Source organism: Myotis yumanensis, unplaced genomic scaffold (genome assembly GCF_028538775.1).
Source record: "Myotis yumanensis isolate MYYU_CA2020_CCGP unplaced genomic scaffold, mMyoYum1.0.hap1 SCAF_14, whole genome shotgun sequence".
In the NCBI taxonomy this organism is placed as follows: Eukaryota; Metazoa; Chordata; class Mammalia; order Chiroptera; family Vespertilionidae; genus Myotis; species Myotis yumanensis.
In genome coordinates, this window is record NW_027223765.1 from 36,087,828 (window position 1) to 36,102,835 (window position 15,008).

Genomic DNA, 15,008 nt, shown 5'->3' on the forward strand with positions numbered 1-15,008 from the left:
TATTAAGAACAAAGACAAAGGCCTGGGTTACCAAAGCTAGAGTTGGAGAGTTAATGCTGGCAGCTGACCCATACCCGGCAGCATGTGCGGGAGGAGCTGCCAGAGCTAGCAGAACACTTTCTATTCTGGGCTTTCCTGCTCTTTTTGCAGTTATGGCCGGAGGCTTGGCTCAGTGCCATCCTGGCTCCGTGGGGTGGGCCTTCTCACATGGAGGCACATTGTTTATATCAGCACAGAAGCTGTTTCCAGTCACCCTTTGCTGAGTCTGTGGCCTGCCTGTTCCTGCTGTAAAGTTAGTCATACACTGAGTTGGGCTGGGGGTGGAAGAGGCTTGGACTTTGTCTCCACTCCCCCTCCTTCTGAGATTCAGAGCTTCACAGAGGAGTATTGAGTGACTGACTCTTGACACTGAGCCCTCCCAGCCCAGGAAAACTTAGGTTCTTCCTTTTCTACAAGGAGCGTGGAGATTAATGGAGTCACACCAGCAGTGGGCAGTGAATAGGAGAAGACAGGCCTTGATGAGTCTGGGGCACGTGGAGGGAAAATCTGAAAGAGTGTGGGAGCTCAAGTCTCAACAGGGCCAGCAGCCAGTCCAAGTAGAGGAATGGTCCCTCGGGGCCAGCGGAGGAGAGGTCTGCTGCAGTTAGAGCAGGCTGCGTCCCGGCCACTCAGCCTTAGTCTTTCCATCTTGCTCAAGCTGGCACAGGAGACCTTTCAAAAGGATTCTAAAATACCGTGGGGCCTACCCTGACTGGGTAGCTCAGTTGGTTAGAGCATCGTCCCCGTACACCATGGTTGGGGGTTCGATCCCCAGTCAGGGCACATACAAGAATCAATCTATGAATGCATAAAAATTTGGAACAACACATTGGTGTTTCTCTCTCTCCTTTCCTCTCTTTCTCTAAAACCAATAAATAAAAATTTAAAATACCATGGGACTTGCCCTAGCCGGTTTGGCTAAGTGGATAGAGCGTTGGCCTGTGGACTGAAGGGTCCCAGGTTTGATTCCAGTCAAGGGCACATGACCAGAATGTGGGCTCAATTCCCCAAAAGGTGGAGTGCAGGAGGCAGCCGATCAATGATTCTCTCTCGTCATTGATGTTTCTATCTCTCTCTCTCTCTGAAATCAATCCTATAGAATAAAAGGGTAATATGCAAATTGTCCCCTCGACTGGGAGTTCCACCAGAGTTTGACCAGAGGGCAGGGCTGGCCCGCCAACTGCCCAGGGTTCCTCCCCCAGGCCAGCCCCACCCCCGATTGCCCCCCCACCTGGATGGGGTGCAGGGCTGGCCCACCGACCCCTTGCGGCCCCTCCCCCAGGCCGGCCTGACCAGATCACCCTGATCGGGGCTGGCCACTGGACCCCACCTGTGCACTGGGCCTCTACTAATAAATAAAAAATACCATGGGACCTATGACAAAACACAGTAATGTCCAAGCCCCAAACAAGATAAAACCACACCACTTGCATTATTGCCAAAGTTCTTGCCAGTCCTGTCTATATTTGCCCACATCTACTTAAGAATTGGTTATTTAAATATTTGAATTAGAAAAAGTTCTTGAGGTATAACTTACATATAATAAAATTTACCCTAATAAAGACCATTACAAACTTTTGAACAATAATAGATACAGAGGCAGAGCTGCCTCAAACTGATTGTCAAACTGCAGTGGGAAGGCCAGGGAGGGTTGGGGGGGAGGAGAGAGGGGATTAAGAGATCAACCGAAGGACTTGTATGCACCCATATAACCATAACTAATGGACATAAGACACTGGGGGGTAAGGGAGGGCAGGGGCTTGTCAAGGGCGGGGGGGAAAAAAGGACACTTATGTAATACCCTTTGTAATACTTTAAGCGAAAAATAAAAAAATAAAAAAATAAAATAAAATAAAATAAAATAAAATTTACCCTTTTAAGGTATATACTAGTAGTTCAATTAACTTTGGGCAAATTGATACAGTTGTAGCCACCACTTCCAGCATGCCAAAAAGCGCCTTTATGCCCCTTTCTAGTCAATCCTATTCCCCCACCCACCCCAAGCCCTTGGCATCCACTTGGTTTTCTGCCAAAATAGTCTGCCTTTTCTAAAATGTCATGTAAATAGAATCACACTGTCTTTTAAAAATTTAGTTCTATCAAATTTTAGTTTTGAAATTTTTTATTATTTTGAAATTTTTATGAATCTTACAATCTTTTATGCTTTAGATATTTAAATTAGGTGTGTGTGTATATATAAGAAATATATCAATGAGATAAAAAATTTAAGCAGTTCTAAAGGGAAAACATATTTATTCATCTTCTCACCTCTGATTCCTTCTCAGGAAGCAACCACCATCTTGTTTTTGTGTGTCCTTTTGAAACCGGACACAAAACAGGTCCGGGGCTGCCCGTCACTACTTGAGCCAAATTAAGCAGAGACAAGGTTGAATTACATGAGCATTTAATCCAAAAATGCCAGCAGTATGGAGAGAGCAGCAGGTCATCCTGAAAATTCTGCTCTAACATCTCCTACTAGTTGGCTGATTGTATAGGATAAGGAAGATGGGCTACCTGCAAGGGGGACGGGGGACAGGATAAGGGCTGCAGGGTCCATGGTCCCTGTGTCTCCTTCCAGGATCGTGAAGTCTAATAACAAGGTAGTTAATTTACTGTTAAAAACAAGCTCAGCCTGTTCCTGGGACTGGAGAATGGTCAGCATTCCTGAGGTGAATTCCCGGAGGGGGTCAGGGTCCTGGCACAGCAACCAAATAAATCAAAGTGTTTCCTGTCCTTGAATTTTTTGAGTAATGGACCTATCCAGGCTCCAAGGCATTGTATCTTTTTACAGCCTTGTTTTTCTTCTTGCAGCAGATTCTCCAGTTTCCTAGGATCTGTAAGAAAACCTGTTATAGTCCGCCCAGCCGGTGTGGCTCTGTGGTAGAGCATGACCCATGCACCAAGTCCAATTCTCAGTCGGGGCATACACCCGGGGTTATGGGCTCGATCCCCAGCAGGGGGAGTGCCAGAGCAGCCAATCAGTGTTGCATGGATGTTTCTATCTCCTCCCTCTCCCCTCCTCTCTCTCTCAAATCAATAAAAATATACTTAAAAAAATTTTGTAAACCTCTTACCTATAGTTAGTAAAGTGAATAATCATTAAACAACTGTGGTCCTGTTCCTATTATGTGCCCTTCTCCCTATCACTTTCAGAAATCTAGGAATATATAAATAAAACAAATATACATAAATTGCACACGCATTTACAGTCATGCACCCCATAATGATGGGGATAGTTCTGGGAAATGCACCGTTAGACAATTTCATTGTCGTGTGAGCATTATAGAATGCACTTACACAAACCTAAATGGTATGGCCTACTACACACCTAGGTTACAATCCTGTAGAGCATGTTACTGTACAAAACAACATGCGATTAAATCAAGCACAAAAAAAAATTATGCAATTCATTGATGCAGTAAGCATGAGATGTATGATCCTGCTGCTAGTATGACATGGCATACTGTTTTATGGTAAACTTTTTTTTAATAAGTAGAAAGAGTACACTCTAAAGTAATGATAAAAATATAGTATAGTGAATACATAAACCAGTCCCATAGCCATTTATTACTATTTTTAAGTATTATATACTGTACATAATTGTATACACTATACTTTTCTATGAAAGGTTTGTCTACACCAGCATCACCACAAACATGTGAGTTAAGCATTGTGCTATGACAGTGTAACAGCTTCAACCTCACTAGGTGATAGTAATATTCCAACTCCATTATAATCTTTTAAAAATATTTTTAAATAATTTTTAGAGGGAGAGAAACATTGATGTGAGAGGTTTTTAAAAGATATTTTAAAAAAATTTTAGAGATAGGGAGAGGGACAAAAAGAGAAACATTGATATGAGAGTGAAACATCAATCAGGTGGGAACACCCTGTACCAGGGATTGAGTCTGCATCCCAGGCATGTGCCTGACGTAAGTAGAACCAACGACCTTTTTGTGCACAGGAGGAAGCCTAACCAACTGAGCCACACTGGCCAGGGCTCTATTATAATTTTATGCAACCACCTTCACATGTGGTCCGTAGTTGACTGAAATATCATTATGCGGAACATGACTATATATATATATACACACACACACACACACACACACACACACACAGCGCATGCATATTCTAGTCACACTGCCCTTCACTTTGTTCTTTTTACTTAATATTCTCTGGAGATTGAGTCATACCAGCACATATAGACCTATACATTCCTTAATGGCTGCATGGTCTGGATGTGCTACAATTGACTTAGCCATCCCTCTGTTGATGGATTTAGGTTAATTTGAAGTCTTTTGTTAATGCAAACAATGAATTAAAAGTTATAGTGCTCTTAGTAAATAAATAAAACAATGCACAGGTTCCATGTGATTTTTCCATAGTTGTAATTACAGAAAATAATCCATTTTGTTCTTTCTTTTTTTTTTTTTTTTTTACTTAGTTCATTTCTCTTGTTGTTCCCTACCTCTGCTTCCTGGTGAATTTCTATAAGTTCTTCACACCTGCCAATCATAACCCATGCTTGGACACCTTTTCTGATTTCACCTGGTTCCTCACTCCTCTCTAAATCTGCACAGGGTTTATCAAGGTGTGTTTTGATGCTGTGATCTGAACTGTATCCACTTGGTTGAACTTCCTGTGAGTAGTGCCTGGGTCTTGCTGATCTGTGTTCCCCAGTTGCCAGGGCCTGGAATAGAGTTAGCATGAAAAAGATGTTGAATAGGTCTAGCCAGTTTGGCTCAGTGGATAGTGTTGGCCTATAGACTGAAGGGTTCTGGGTTAGATTCTGGTCAAGGGCACATGCCCGGGTTGTGGGCTCGATCCCCAGTTGGGGGCGTGCCAGAGGCAGCTGATCTGTGATTCTCTCTCATCTTTGATGTTTCTATCTCTCTCTCTCCCTCTCCCTTCCCTTCTGAAATCAATAAAAAAATATTTTTTAAAAAATGTTGAATAGGTGATATATTAGATTTATTTCCCATACAGAGCTAATCACAGGACAATTTATGTTTCCAGTTTTGAGGCTTGTTTTGTTTTTGCTTTGATAAATAATGCTTTAGTGAATCTCCGGCCTCTGGACTTTCTCTCCTTTTGGCTTGTGCACCAGGCTGTTCTTCCAAGCAGTTTACTGGACTTCCCTCACCCCTACCCCCAACTTGCCTTAAGACAGTGGCTTTTTGAAGTAAGAAGGCTTCTAGAATTAAAATGGTAATTAGAAAACCTAACGTTCGTTCAGTTTTGTCCTGAAACATCCTCTCTGACCCTGATGAATTCCTCCTCTGCTCTGTGTTTCAGGTTCCCTGTCAACATTAAGAAATATTCAAACCTGTGAAGAATTTTTGTGAGTTTATTTGAGCCAAACTGTCGACAAATGCCGGGAAGCAAAATCTCAATGGATTGAGATAATGCTCTGGAGGATGGCAGTTATGCACTTTGTGTGTGTGTGTTTTAATATATATTTTTTTATTGATTTCAGAGAGGAAGGGAGAGATAGAGAGATGGAAACATCAATGAGAGAGAATTATTGATTGGCTGCCTCCTGCACGCCCCCTATGGGGGGTGGGGGTGGATCGAGCCCACAACCTGGGCATATGCCCTTGTCCTGAATGGAACCTGGGACCTTTTAGTCCGCAAGCGGATGCTCTATCCACTGAGCCAAACCCGCTATGGCTGCACCTTGTTTTATACATTACAATCAAATGGGTTACATGAAACCCATTGGTGATAGATTAGGGAGGTGGGAGAAAGCAAAGTGGGGCGGAGGAGGGAGGGGAAACTCTGGGATTGGATAAAAAGTAAGATGATAGACACACTTTTTACTTAGGTGGGTGCAGGAGAGTTAACAGTTAACAAACGAACTCAATAACAACAAGGCCATCTGTGGTCTCTGCAGGCTGGTGCCCGTGCTTTGAGGGGTCTGGAAAATGACTTTGACATTCCAATGACATGTATCACAGGTGCAAAGGAACAACAGACAGTCTCCGTTATGATAAAGATGGACCTTTTCCAGGTAAGATACTGGCCTAGAACATGGCTACCCACCATAAACTGCTTTTAGTTCCCAACGTTTTAATTTCAGACCATCCTTTGTGGTTCCTTTAGGCCTCTGAGTTTGCAAGGCGGCCGTGCAGGCTTCCCTTACCTAGCCAGGTTAGCATGCGGCCTCTTCCCGTCAACCTTTCGCCCGTTTTGTACGTAGAGAGCCTCTGCGACCCTGACAAATCCCTTCTCTGCTCTGTGCCTCCGGCTCCTCAGAAGCACTTCCTTCCAGGAGAAGGCAGACTTCCGCCTTCTCACGGCTCTAAAGTCCCGCCTTCTGGCTTTTCCGATTGACAGTCGATCTGACCAATCAGCGTGCTGTGGGCTAGCGTGGGGCGTGGGGCTGCCCTCTGGACACATGCGCACTGATTTCGCAGGGGAAATGGGTGGCTACCGGGTGTTGGGCCAGGTCTCGGGTGGCTGGTGGCGGGGGTCAGGGGTCGGCTCAGCTCGCAAGGTCGCAGGCTTTGGCACCGAGGCCCGGTGATTGCACACACCCCATACACACTTCCGTGGGGTGGGAGCGGGGGCTGGAGGAAGGTGTGTGCGGGATCTGGAGTTAGGAAGCGATGGGTTCCAATGCTGGTTCTGCTCTATGATGGCACATTCGTCACTAGTCCTCTCTGAGCCTCAGTCTTCTCCTCTGTAAAATGGGGCCAGTCGAACCTGAGTTTTCGGAGACCTCCGCCCAGGCATTCTGAGGCAATTGTTAGGACTTAGGAAGGGTGTGTGGAGGTAAGAATGGGCGGCACCTCGGTAAACACTCTCCCCTGTTGCTTACTCCACCTTTTCCAGGCGTCAGCTGCAACCTCGAGGCTCCAGCAAGCGATCAGGGTCCCTGGGAAACCAGTCCTTCCCAGGACTGCTGCAGCCAGAGAACCTCAGTCGGAAGGAGCTGGTCGATGTGCTGAAGGCATCCGTGGTGGACCAGAAAGGTGAGCGTGAGCGAGAGAGCTGCACAGAGAGGGGAGGGGAGCGTGCTGCCCCGAGCCTTCTGACCAACTGAATGGGCTCCCCATTAAAAGCCTTTGGGGTCCAATCCTGGTCTGCCTCCTATTAGAGCAGTGGTTCTCAACCTTCTGGCCCTTTAAATACAGTTCCTCATGTTGTGACTCAACCATAAAATTATTTTTGTTGCTACTTCATAACTGTAATGTTGCTACTGTTATGAATCGTAATGTAAATATCTGATATGCAGGATGGTTTTAGGCGACCCCTGTGAAAGGGTCATTCAACTGCCAAAGGGGTCTCGACCCACAGGTTGAGAACCGCTGTATAAGAGTCATGGGCAGGAATGAGCCACATAATCTCTTGAGCCTCTGCATTATGGGGTACGGGGTGGGAGGGTGGAAAGAGCTAGAGAGTGTTAAGCACATTAGGCACTTCAGAATGGGAATTGCTGTAATAAATTGCTTATTGATGGACAAAACACAGGCTCTGGAGTCAGATCTAGGCTCTGTAATCAGCTTGCTGTGTGGCTTTAGGAAAGTAACAATTTGAGCCTCAGTCTTCATTCAGCTATTTAATACTTCTCTTAATTATTTATTGAGCATAGGCTATGTTCTAGACACCAGGCATGGCTATACAAGATAAATATGGTTCCTGCACTCAGCGAGCCAATATTTTAGTGGGAGAAACGGATTAAACAAATGAACAAGGTAGTTACTAGTGATCAGTGCTATGAATAAAACAGTGGTATGACGGTGAGGGACTGTAGGAGTGGGGCAGACATTAGATTGAAGAATTAGGCCTCTGCTGGTGACATCTGAGCCAGGATGATATGAAGGAGACAGACATGAAAATCTGGGACAGAAGAAACAGCTAATGCAAAGGCCCTGAGGTGGCAGGAGCTTCCCATACGTGAGGGACAGGAAGAAGTTTAGGGTGTGGTTGATAACATGTCTGAGAGTTGTGGTGGGGCCTCACGATAAGATGAATTGAGCCAGAGGGAAGGGGGGCAGGGGCTGCGTGGAGGGGGGCAAAGGGAAATGGGACATCAGTAACAGTGTCAATAATAAAAATAAAGAGAAAAAGATGAATTGAGAAAGTGCTTTGTAAACTCTAACTGCTGCTTTTTCTGTCAATGATGTTCCTGTATGTCTGTCTTAGGACCACTAGTGACGTTGAACAAGCCACAGGGTCTCCCAGTGACAGGTATGAGCAGGGGAAGGAGATGCACTGAAAGGGGGTTTGATGTCTCTAAGGAGGGAATAGTGAAGAGAAGGGGATGATGGGATAGAGTTGCCTCTGGAGCAACTTGTATTTTTTTCTTTCTTTTTTTTCCAGGAAAACCAGGAGAGCTGACTTTGTTCTCAGTGCTGCCAGAGCTGAGCCAGTCCCTGGGGTTTGGGGAGCAGGAGCTCCAGGTTGTCCGAGCATCTGGGAAGTAAGTGGTGGGGATGATTGGACGGTAGGATAGGCATCCATCCAGGGTTAGGGAACAGTTGCTTGGAAAGAAGCCGAGGCATTTCCATGGCTGGTTTGGGATCATAGAGATAGAATACAAGGTGCAGGAGGGAGCAGACCGATCTGGGTTCAAATCCTCATGCACAAACTGGCATCTTAGGCAAAGCATGAAACCTCACTGAGCCTCAGTTTCCTGAATCATTACCTAGAGCTAATACTAGGAATAGCCATGTTCAGTATGCAGACACTTTTCCAAGTCCATACTCACGGCAGGCATGGCCATGAACTGATCATTGATATTCTTTCATCTAACTGCCATCAATTAGAGATGGTACTTGAGAAGAAGTATTTTTGCACTTTCACAAACTCCTTGGCTTGTGTGTGGGGAATTTAATTATTTCGGAGATAATATATATATATAATTAGTAGTATAGGGCTTGGCACATGGTGGGCACTCCGTAATTGGTGGTAATTGTTGTGACACTTAACTCTGAGCTCCCTGGGATCCAAGGCGGAGTGAGAGACACGTTGAGCTGCATAGCCTTATCAAGCACGAGGAAGCCCTGTTTCTCAGGAGGAGGTCTGGGTTGTAATCTGGTATTACTGTTTGACCTTAAACAGGTCAGTGTTTCTCCTTTTTTTGTGAGTGAGCCCAAGGGACTTTAACTCTCATGACCTGACCCCTTCCTTCAGGGAGACCTCTGGGCTTGTGCTCCTCTCCAGTTGTCCCCAGACAGCAAGCCGCCTCCAGAAGTTCTTCGCCTACTCACGAAGAGCCCAGAGACCCACGGCCACCTACTGGTGAGAGGTGCTGGGAGGCTCCGCGGCCATGGGGAGGTCCCGCCAGGCCTCTCCGTGACCGCCTCCTGCCTCTTCCTCAGGGCTGTCACTGATGGGATCCCCGCTACTTCTGAGGGGAAGATCCAAGCAGCTCTGAAACTGGAATACGTTGATGGCGTTGGTTCAGTGAGTCAGGGTCTGGGTGGGAAACAGGAGACTCTCCAGACATATTACTCTTACAGGGGAGTTAAGGGTATGGACTTGAGGTAGCTGGCTCTCTTGTCTCCCAAAACAGGCACGTGACCACTGCCTATACCACCTGTCCTGAGTAGCAGGGAGGGTTTGGGTATAGCTCCCAGGTGTGTGTGAACTTGTTCATTCTCGGGGGCTGATACCACAGGTAGTTCCAGTGAAGTCCCCGTCCCGAAAGGACATCCTGGAAGGTGTCAAGAGGACCCTAAGCCACTTCCGTGTGGTGGCCACAGGCCCTGGCTGTGCTCTGGTCCAGCTGCAACCAGTAACAGGTGGGTCTAGAGCCCCAGCCAGATTTTAGAACTGCATTTGGCTGGGGAGGTGAGGGAGGGGGAGGAAGGTGGTAGTGTTAGGAGCAGCCTGGGGAGCATTTGATGGACCCCAAAGGTGTATGTGACCAGGCCCAGCTTGTCTTCTATTGTCATTCTAATGGTCATTCCTTTGTAGCTCATCAACTTTTTCTCTTATTGATCTCAGGATCTTCTCTTTGTCTTTAGTGTTCTGTAATTTCCCTATGATAAATCTAGGTGTGGGGGTTTATTTTTATTTATGTTGCTTGGGATTCACTGTGCTTCTTGAATCTGAAGATTAATATATTTCATCAGTCCTGGAAAGTTCTCTTTCCAAATGTTGTGCCTCTTGCATTCTCTCTATTCTCTTCCTTTTCAATGTCTAATACCGTAGACATGTCTGACCCTCTCATTCTATTCCCTATGAACTTTTCTTTCTTTTCTTTTTTTTTTTTTCTGTGATTTTTTTTTTTTATTGCTTAAAGCATTACAAAGGGTATTACATATGTGTCCTTTTCCCCATGAACTTTTCTTTCATATTTTTTTATTTCTTTATCTCTGCTGCACTCTGGAATCCCTTTATTGCCTCATTGGATGTGGGCCGTTTGGGAGAGGTTCCGCCTTTGCTTCTGCTGAATGCCTCAGGACTATCACTACTTTAGGATCTCCCTAAATATTAGTTTCAGTTGCAAGTTCACAGATCATTCGAGAAGTAGTAGAGCCCCAAATCTGTGTGAGAACAGGCTCATGGCTATGAATTTTCAGGGGAATGGTTCATTCCTCTTATCCAGTCCTAAGGTAATCATCTGCCTTCGTTGGTGGCTGGCTTTTTCTCCTGGTCCACCATTTTCATTGGGGCAGCAAGGGCTCATCCCTGGCCTCTGAGGTAGCCACTTGAACCCAGACCCCCTGGACATCAGGATTGGCAGCACTCTGAGAATAGGTGAAATGTGGGCTCTTGTGTGTTCTGGATTTGTTTTCCTTTTTGTGTTTTGGTCTCGAGGACCTTACTTACCTGTATACCCAGTTGTGTCTTTAAAAGATTGTTGTTATATCTTCCTGGGGTTTCTAGGTGGTTTATAGCAAGTGGGTTTTTAGATTATTACCAGACATAGAAGCAGAGTACAGCTCCAGGGTTTAAATCCCAGTTTATGGTGGTAGGCAAGTCACTTCTTTTTGAGCTTTGGTTTTCCAAGATGATAATATGACCCACCTTACAGGGTTGTCATGACAATTAAATAAGTTTATATATGTGAAACATTTTGTACCATACCTAGCACATAGCCCCCTCATTTCTGTATTTGTCAAGGTACTTTTGGTTGTTTCCCAAAAGCTAGTTCAGATTGGTTTAAGACAAAAAGAATTGATTGGCTCACATAATTTGGCTGGACCAGAGGCTCAGAGGATGTCATCAGGAAGCTGTTTCTCCACTTCTTCTTGCCTCCCATACGTTGGCTTCTTTCTCCCACAGGCTCTCCCCTGGTGAAGGTGGAGATGGCCAGGGTTCCAGCAGCTCCAGGCTTACACCCCACCAGTTCAGCACCCCAGCAGCAAAGAACATGCTTTATACTCAGTAGCTTCAACAATAATTCAGGGTTGCCTCTCTTCATGGGTGAATCTCACAGGCCAGGTGGATTGACAGCTGGACCATCCTGACCTGGTCATGTTCCCTGCTCTGGAGGCCCAGGCAGTAGCATCAGCCTCACGAAAACCACCTGATCTGAGAATGGGGGTGGTGTTTCCCCGGAAGAAATGGGAACAGATGATATTGGGTAGGACAGAGAGCAGCTGCTAACCGTCTGGTCTCTCCTATCTCCTAGTGTTCCCCAGTCAGCTACAGGTACACATGGTACTACAGCTCTGCCCTGTGCTCGGGGACCACAGGTATTCAGCCCGCGTGGGCACTGTCCTGGGCCAACGCTTCCTACTGCCAGCAGAGAGCACCAAGCCCCAAAAACAGGTGCCCAAGCTGACCTGTCTTCTGCCCTCTGGGGGTGGGCTGGGGGACGAGGGTGGGCAGATCTCCAGACCTTACCTCTGCAGCTGGGGACTGGGAGGCAGTCCCTCTTGGCTTCCAAAGCTACTGTAGCCCTGTCTTGCTGTATGGCCCTGAGCAAGTGACACCCCCCGTCTTGGGCCTCATCTGTCCCATCTGTTCACCAAGAAAGCTGAACTAGCTGATTTCTAAAGGCCCTTCTAAGGCTGCTGTTCTTTGAGTCTCTTTGGTAAAAGGGATAAAGGAGGTTGTGTATTAGGTAACTATCAGTTCTATCAGACTAGCCCCAAAGTACTAGAGTCTTTAACACATTAGTTTCCCTCCATGTTAAATCCAATGAATGGGGGATGGGGCAGAGGTGGGCTTTGCTCCAAGGAGTCACTCAGAGAACCTGGCTGTTGCTATCTAGCCAGCAGGTAAGTGGGGACAGTGCAGGTTCATGTGGGAGATTTTCATGGGCCAGGTCTGGAAGCGGCATACATATGAACACTCCCATTCCATTGGCTAGAACTCAATCACGTGTCCTCACAAAACTGCAAGAGGGGCTGGGAAATGTAGTTTAGCTCTATGCTCAGGCAGAAACTGATCTGATGAACCCCTAGCCCAGTGATGGGGAACCTGTGACACGCGTGTCAGAGGTGACACGCGAACTCATTTTTTTGGTTGATTTTTCTTTGTTAAATGGCATTTAAATATATAAAATAAATATCAAAAATATAAATCTTTGTTTTACTATGGTTGCAAATATCAAAAAATTTCTATATGTGACACGGCACCAGAGTTAAGTTAGGGTTTTTCAAAATGCTGACACGCCGAGCTCAAAAGGTTCGCCATCACTGCCCTAGCCAGTGCCTGCCATAGTGAGCGTGCATGAGTGTTTACATGTGCACACGTAGAAAGGAAATTAATAACTACAGACAGGAGGGGAGGAAGAAGTACGTGCCTAACTCCCGTTTTGGTTAGAGCTGGTTGGAACTGACCTGGCTGAATGCCGACATCCTCTCCCACCGCAGGTCCTGGATGAAGCCCTCCTCAGACGCCTCCACCTGACGCCAGCCCAGGCGGCCCAGATGCCCTTGCACCTCCACCTGCACTGTCTCCACCTCCCAGGCAACAGGCCCAGGGATGCCCCCATAGAGCTTTTGGCACCTTTGCCCTCTTATTTCTCCAGGACCCTACAGTGCCTGGGGCTCTGCCAACAATAGTTCTCTTTCTGTTCCTACTGGAAAGTGGTGGGTGTGGGGGGACTGCAGGCCGGAGGAGAATGAGCTCAGTGCGCAACATGCGGTAAGGTCATGGTTTAGGGCTCTGTGGTTGGACTAACCTAAGATCACACCCTGGCCAGGCACTTGCTGTGTGATGTTGGACAAATAACTTCACTTCTCTGGGTTTGAGATAATAAATGTACCTAACTCATAGTATGGTTTTGAGGATTTGCTGAGAAAGTAAATGTTTACAATCGACCATGCTTTCTGTTGAGTTCAAAGTGTGGCCTTCTATTTAGCTGTTTCTGCCCCAATTCTAGTTGGGAAGAAATGTTAGATTTCTTTAAAATTGTGGTAAAACACACTTAACAAGATTTACCCTCTTACCATTGTTAAGTGTACAGTTCAGTGGGCATTAAGCACATTCACAATGTTTTGCAACCATCGCCATTATCTGTCTCCAGAACTCTTCATTTTGCAGAACTGAAACTGTACCCATTAAACACTAAATCCCCATTCCCCTCCCTGCCCCTAATAGCCACAATTCTCCTTCGTCTCTATGAATTTGACTACTCTAGAGAACCTCATGTAAGAAAGATGTTTTTTACTTTAAAAATTTGTGAAATAGATTAAACATACAGAGTGCATAAAACATCTCTGTGACTTAAAGAATAATTATAAGGTGATACCTACATAACCGTTACTCAGGGCATGAAATAGAAACATCCTCTCTTGTAAAGCAGCAGTTTTCAACCCTAACCCACATTATAAAGCCCCCTACGTAGCCTTCTCAGGAAGCTTTTAAAGATCCCCATGACTTGCCCAGCCGGTATGATGCTTGAGCATTGTCCCATTAACCAGGTCACATTCCTAGTCAGGGCACATGCGGGGGTTTCAGGCTTGATCCCCAGTACGGGGTGTGCAGGAGGCAGCCGATCGCTGATTCTCTCATCATTGATGTTTCTTTTTTTAATGTTTTTACTGATTTCAGAGAGAGGAAGGGAGGGGGAAACATCTCTTTCTCTTCCTTCCTCTCTGAAATCAATAAAAACATTTTTTAAAAAATCCCCACACCCTGACCGGTTTGGCTCAGTGGATAGAGCGTTGGCCTGCGGACTGAAGGGTCCCAGGTTCGATTCCGGTCAAGGGCATGTACCTGGGTTGCAGGCACCTCCCCAGTAGGAGGTGTGCAGGAGGCAGCTGATCGATGTTTCTAGCTCTCTATCCCTCTCCCTTCCTCTCTGTAAAAAATCAATAAAATACATTTTAAAAAAAATCCCCATGATTACGCACCCCAAAGATACTGGCTTGATCTGTCTGGAGTGGAGACCCCTAGCACTGATCTCTCTTAAAAGCTCCCTAAGAGGTTCAGTATAGGTGGGAGCCACTGCCTTGACAAAATTCTTTCCTTGCTTGTCTTTTAAGTTTTACCACATGTATGCATTCTTAAGTGATATATTTCATTTTGCCTAGTTCCCAAACTTCTATGAATGGAATCATGCTGTGTATGTTCTTTTGTGATTTGCTCTCACTCCATACTGCGAAATGCATCTGTGTTGTTGGGTGTGGAATTTGAATTCCAGTGCTTGAAGATACCATGCTGTTAATGGACAGTAGTTAGGTCATTTGGCTGTTAGACCACAAAGCTGCTGTGAGCCTGATAATAAGCATTCCCTGGTTGTTATGCAAGAGTTTCTGGGTCAGAGTATATGTATTTTCATTTGCCTAGTGCAGTGGTTTTCAACCTTCTGGCCCTTTAAATACAGTTCCTCGTGTTGTGACCCAACCATAAAATTATTTTTGTTGCTACTTCATAACTGTAATGTTGCTACTGTTATGAATCGTAATGTAAATATCTAATATGCAGGATGGTCTTAGGCGACCCTTATGAAAGGGTCATTCGACCGCCAAAGGGGTCGCGACCCACAGGTTGAGAACCGCTGGCCTAGTGTATTAGTTTCCAGGGGCTGCCACAGCCAATTACCACAACCCAAGTGA

At 45.8% G+C, this 15,008-nt stretch overlaps 1 protein-coding gene across 2 annotated transcripts; it reads left to right on the forward strand.

The window, feature by feature from the left end:
* Positions 1–6,439: 6,439 nt before the first annotated feature.
* Positions 6,440–13,276, forward strand: RPUSD3 (RNA pseudouridine synthase D3). Of its 2 annotated transcripts, XM_070390616.1 has the most exons (9): positions 6,440–6,564; positions 6,877–7,016; positions 8,191–8,235; positions 8,368–8,467; positions 9,181–9,288; positions 9,369–9,453; positions 9,668–9,791; positions 11,630–11,769; positions 12,819–13,276. In XM_070390616.1, exons 1-9 carry the CDS (start codon positions 6,440–6,442, stop codon positions 13,008–13,010), a joined length of 1,059 nt encoding a protein of 352 aa, XP_070246717.1. In that variant the 3' UTR covers positions 13,011–13,276. The 2 variants fall into 2 exon arrangements, with proteins under 2 accessions (XP_070246717.1, XP_070246718.1); XM_070390617.1 differs by lacking the exon at positions 11,630–11,769 and having other exon boundaries at positions 6,464–6,564; positions 12,819–12,911.
* Positions 13,277–15,008: the final 1,732 nt, after the last annotated feature.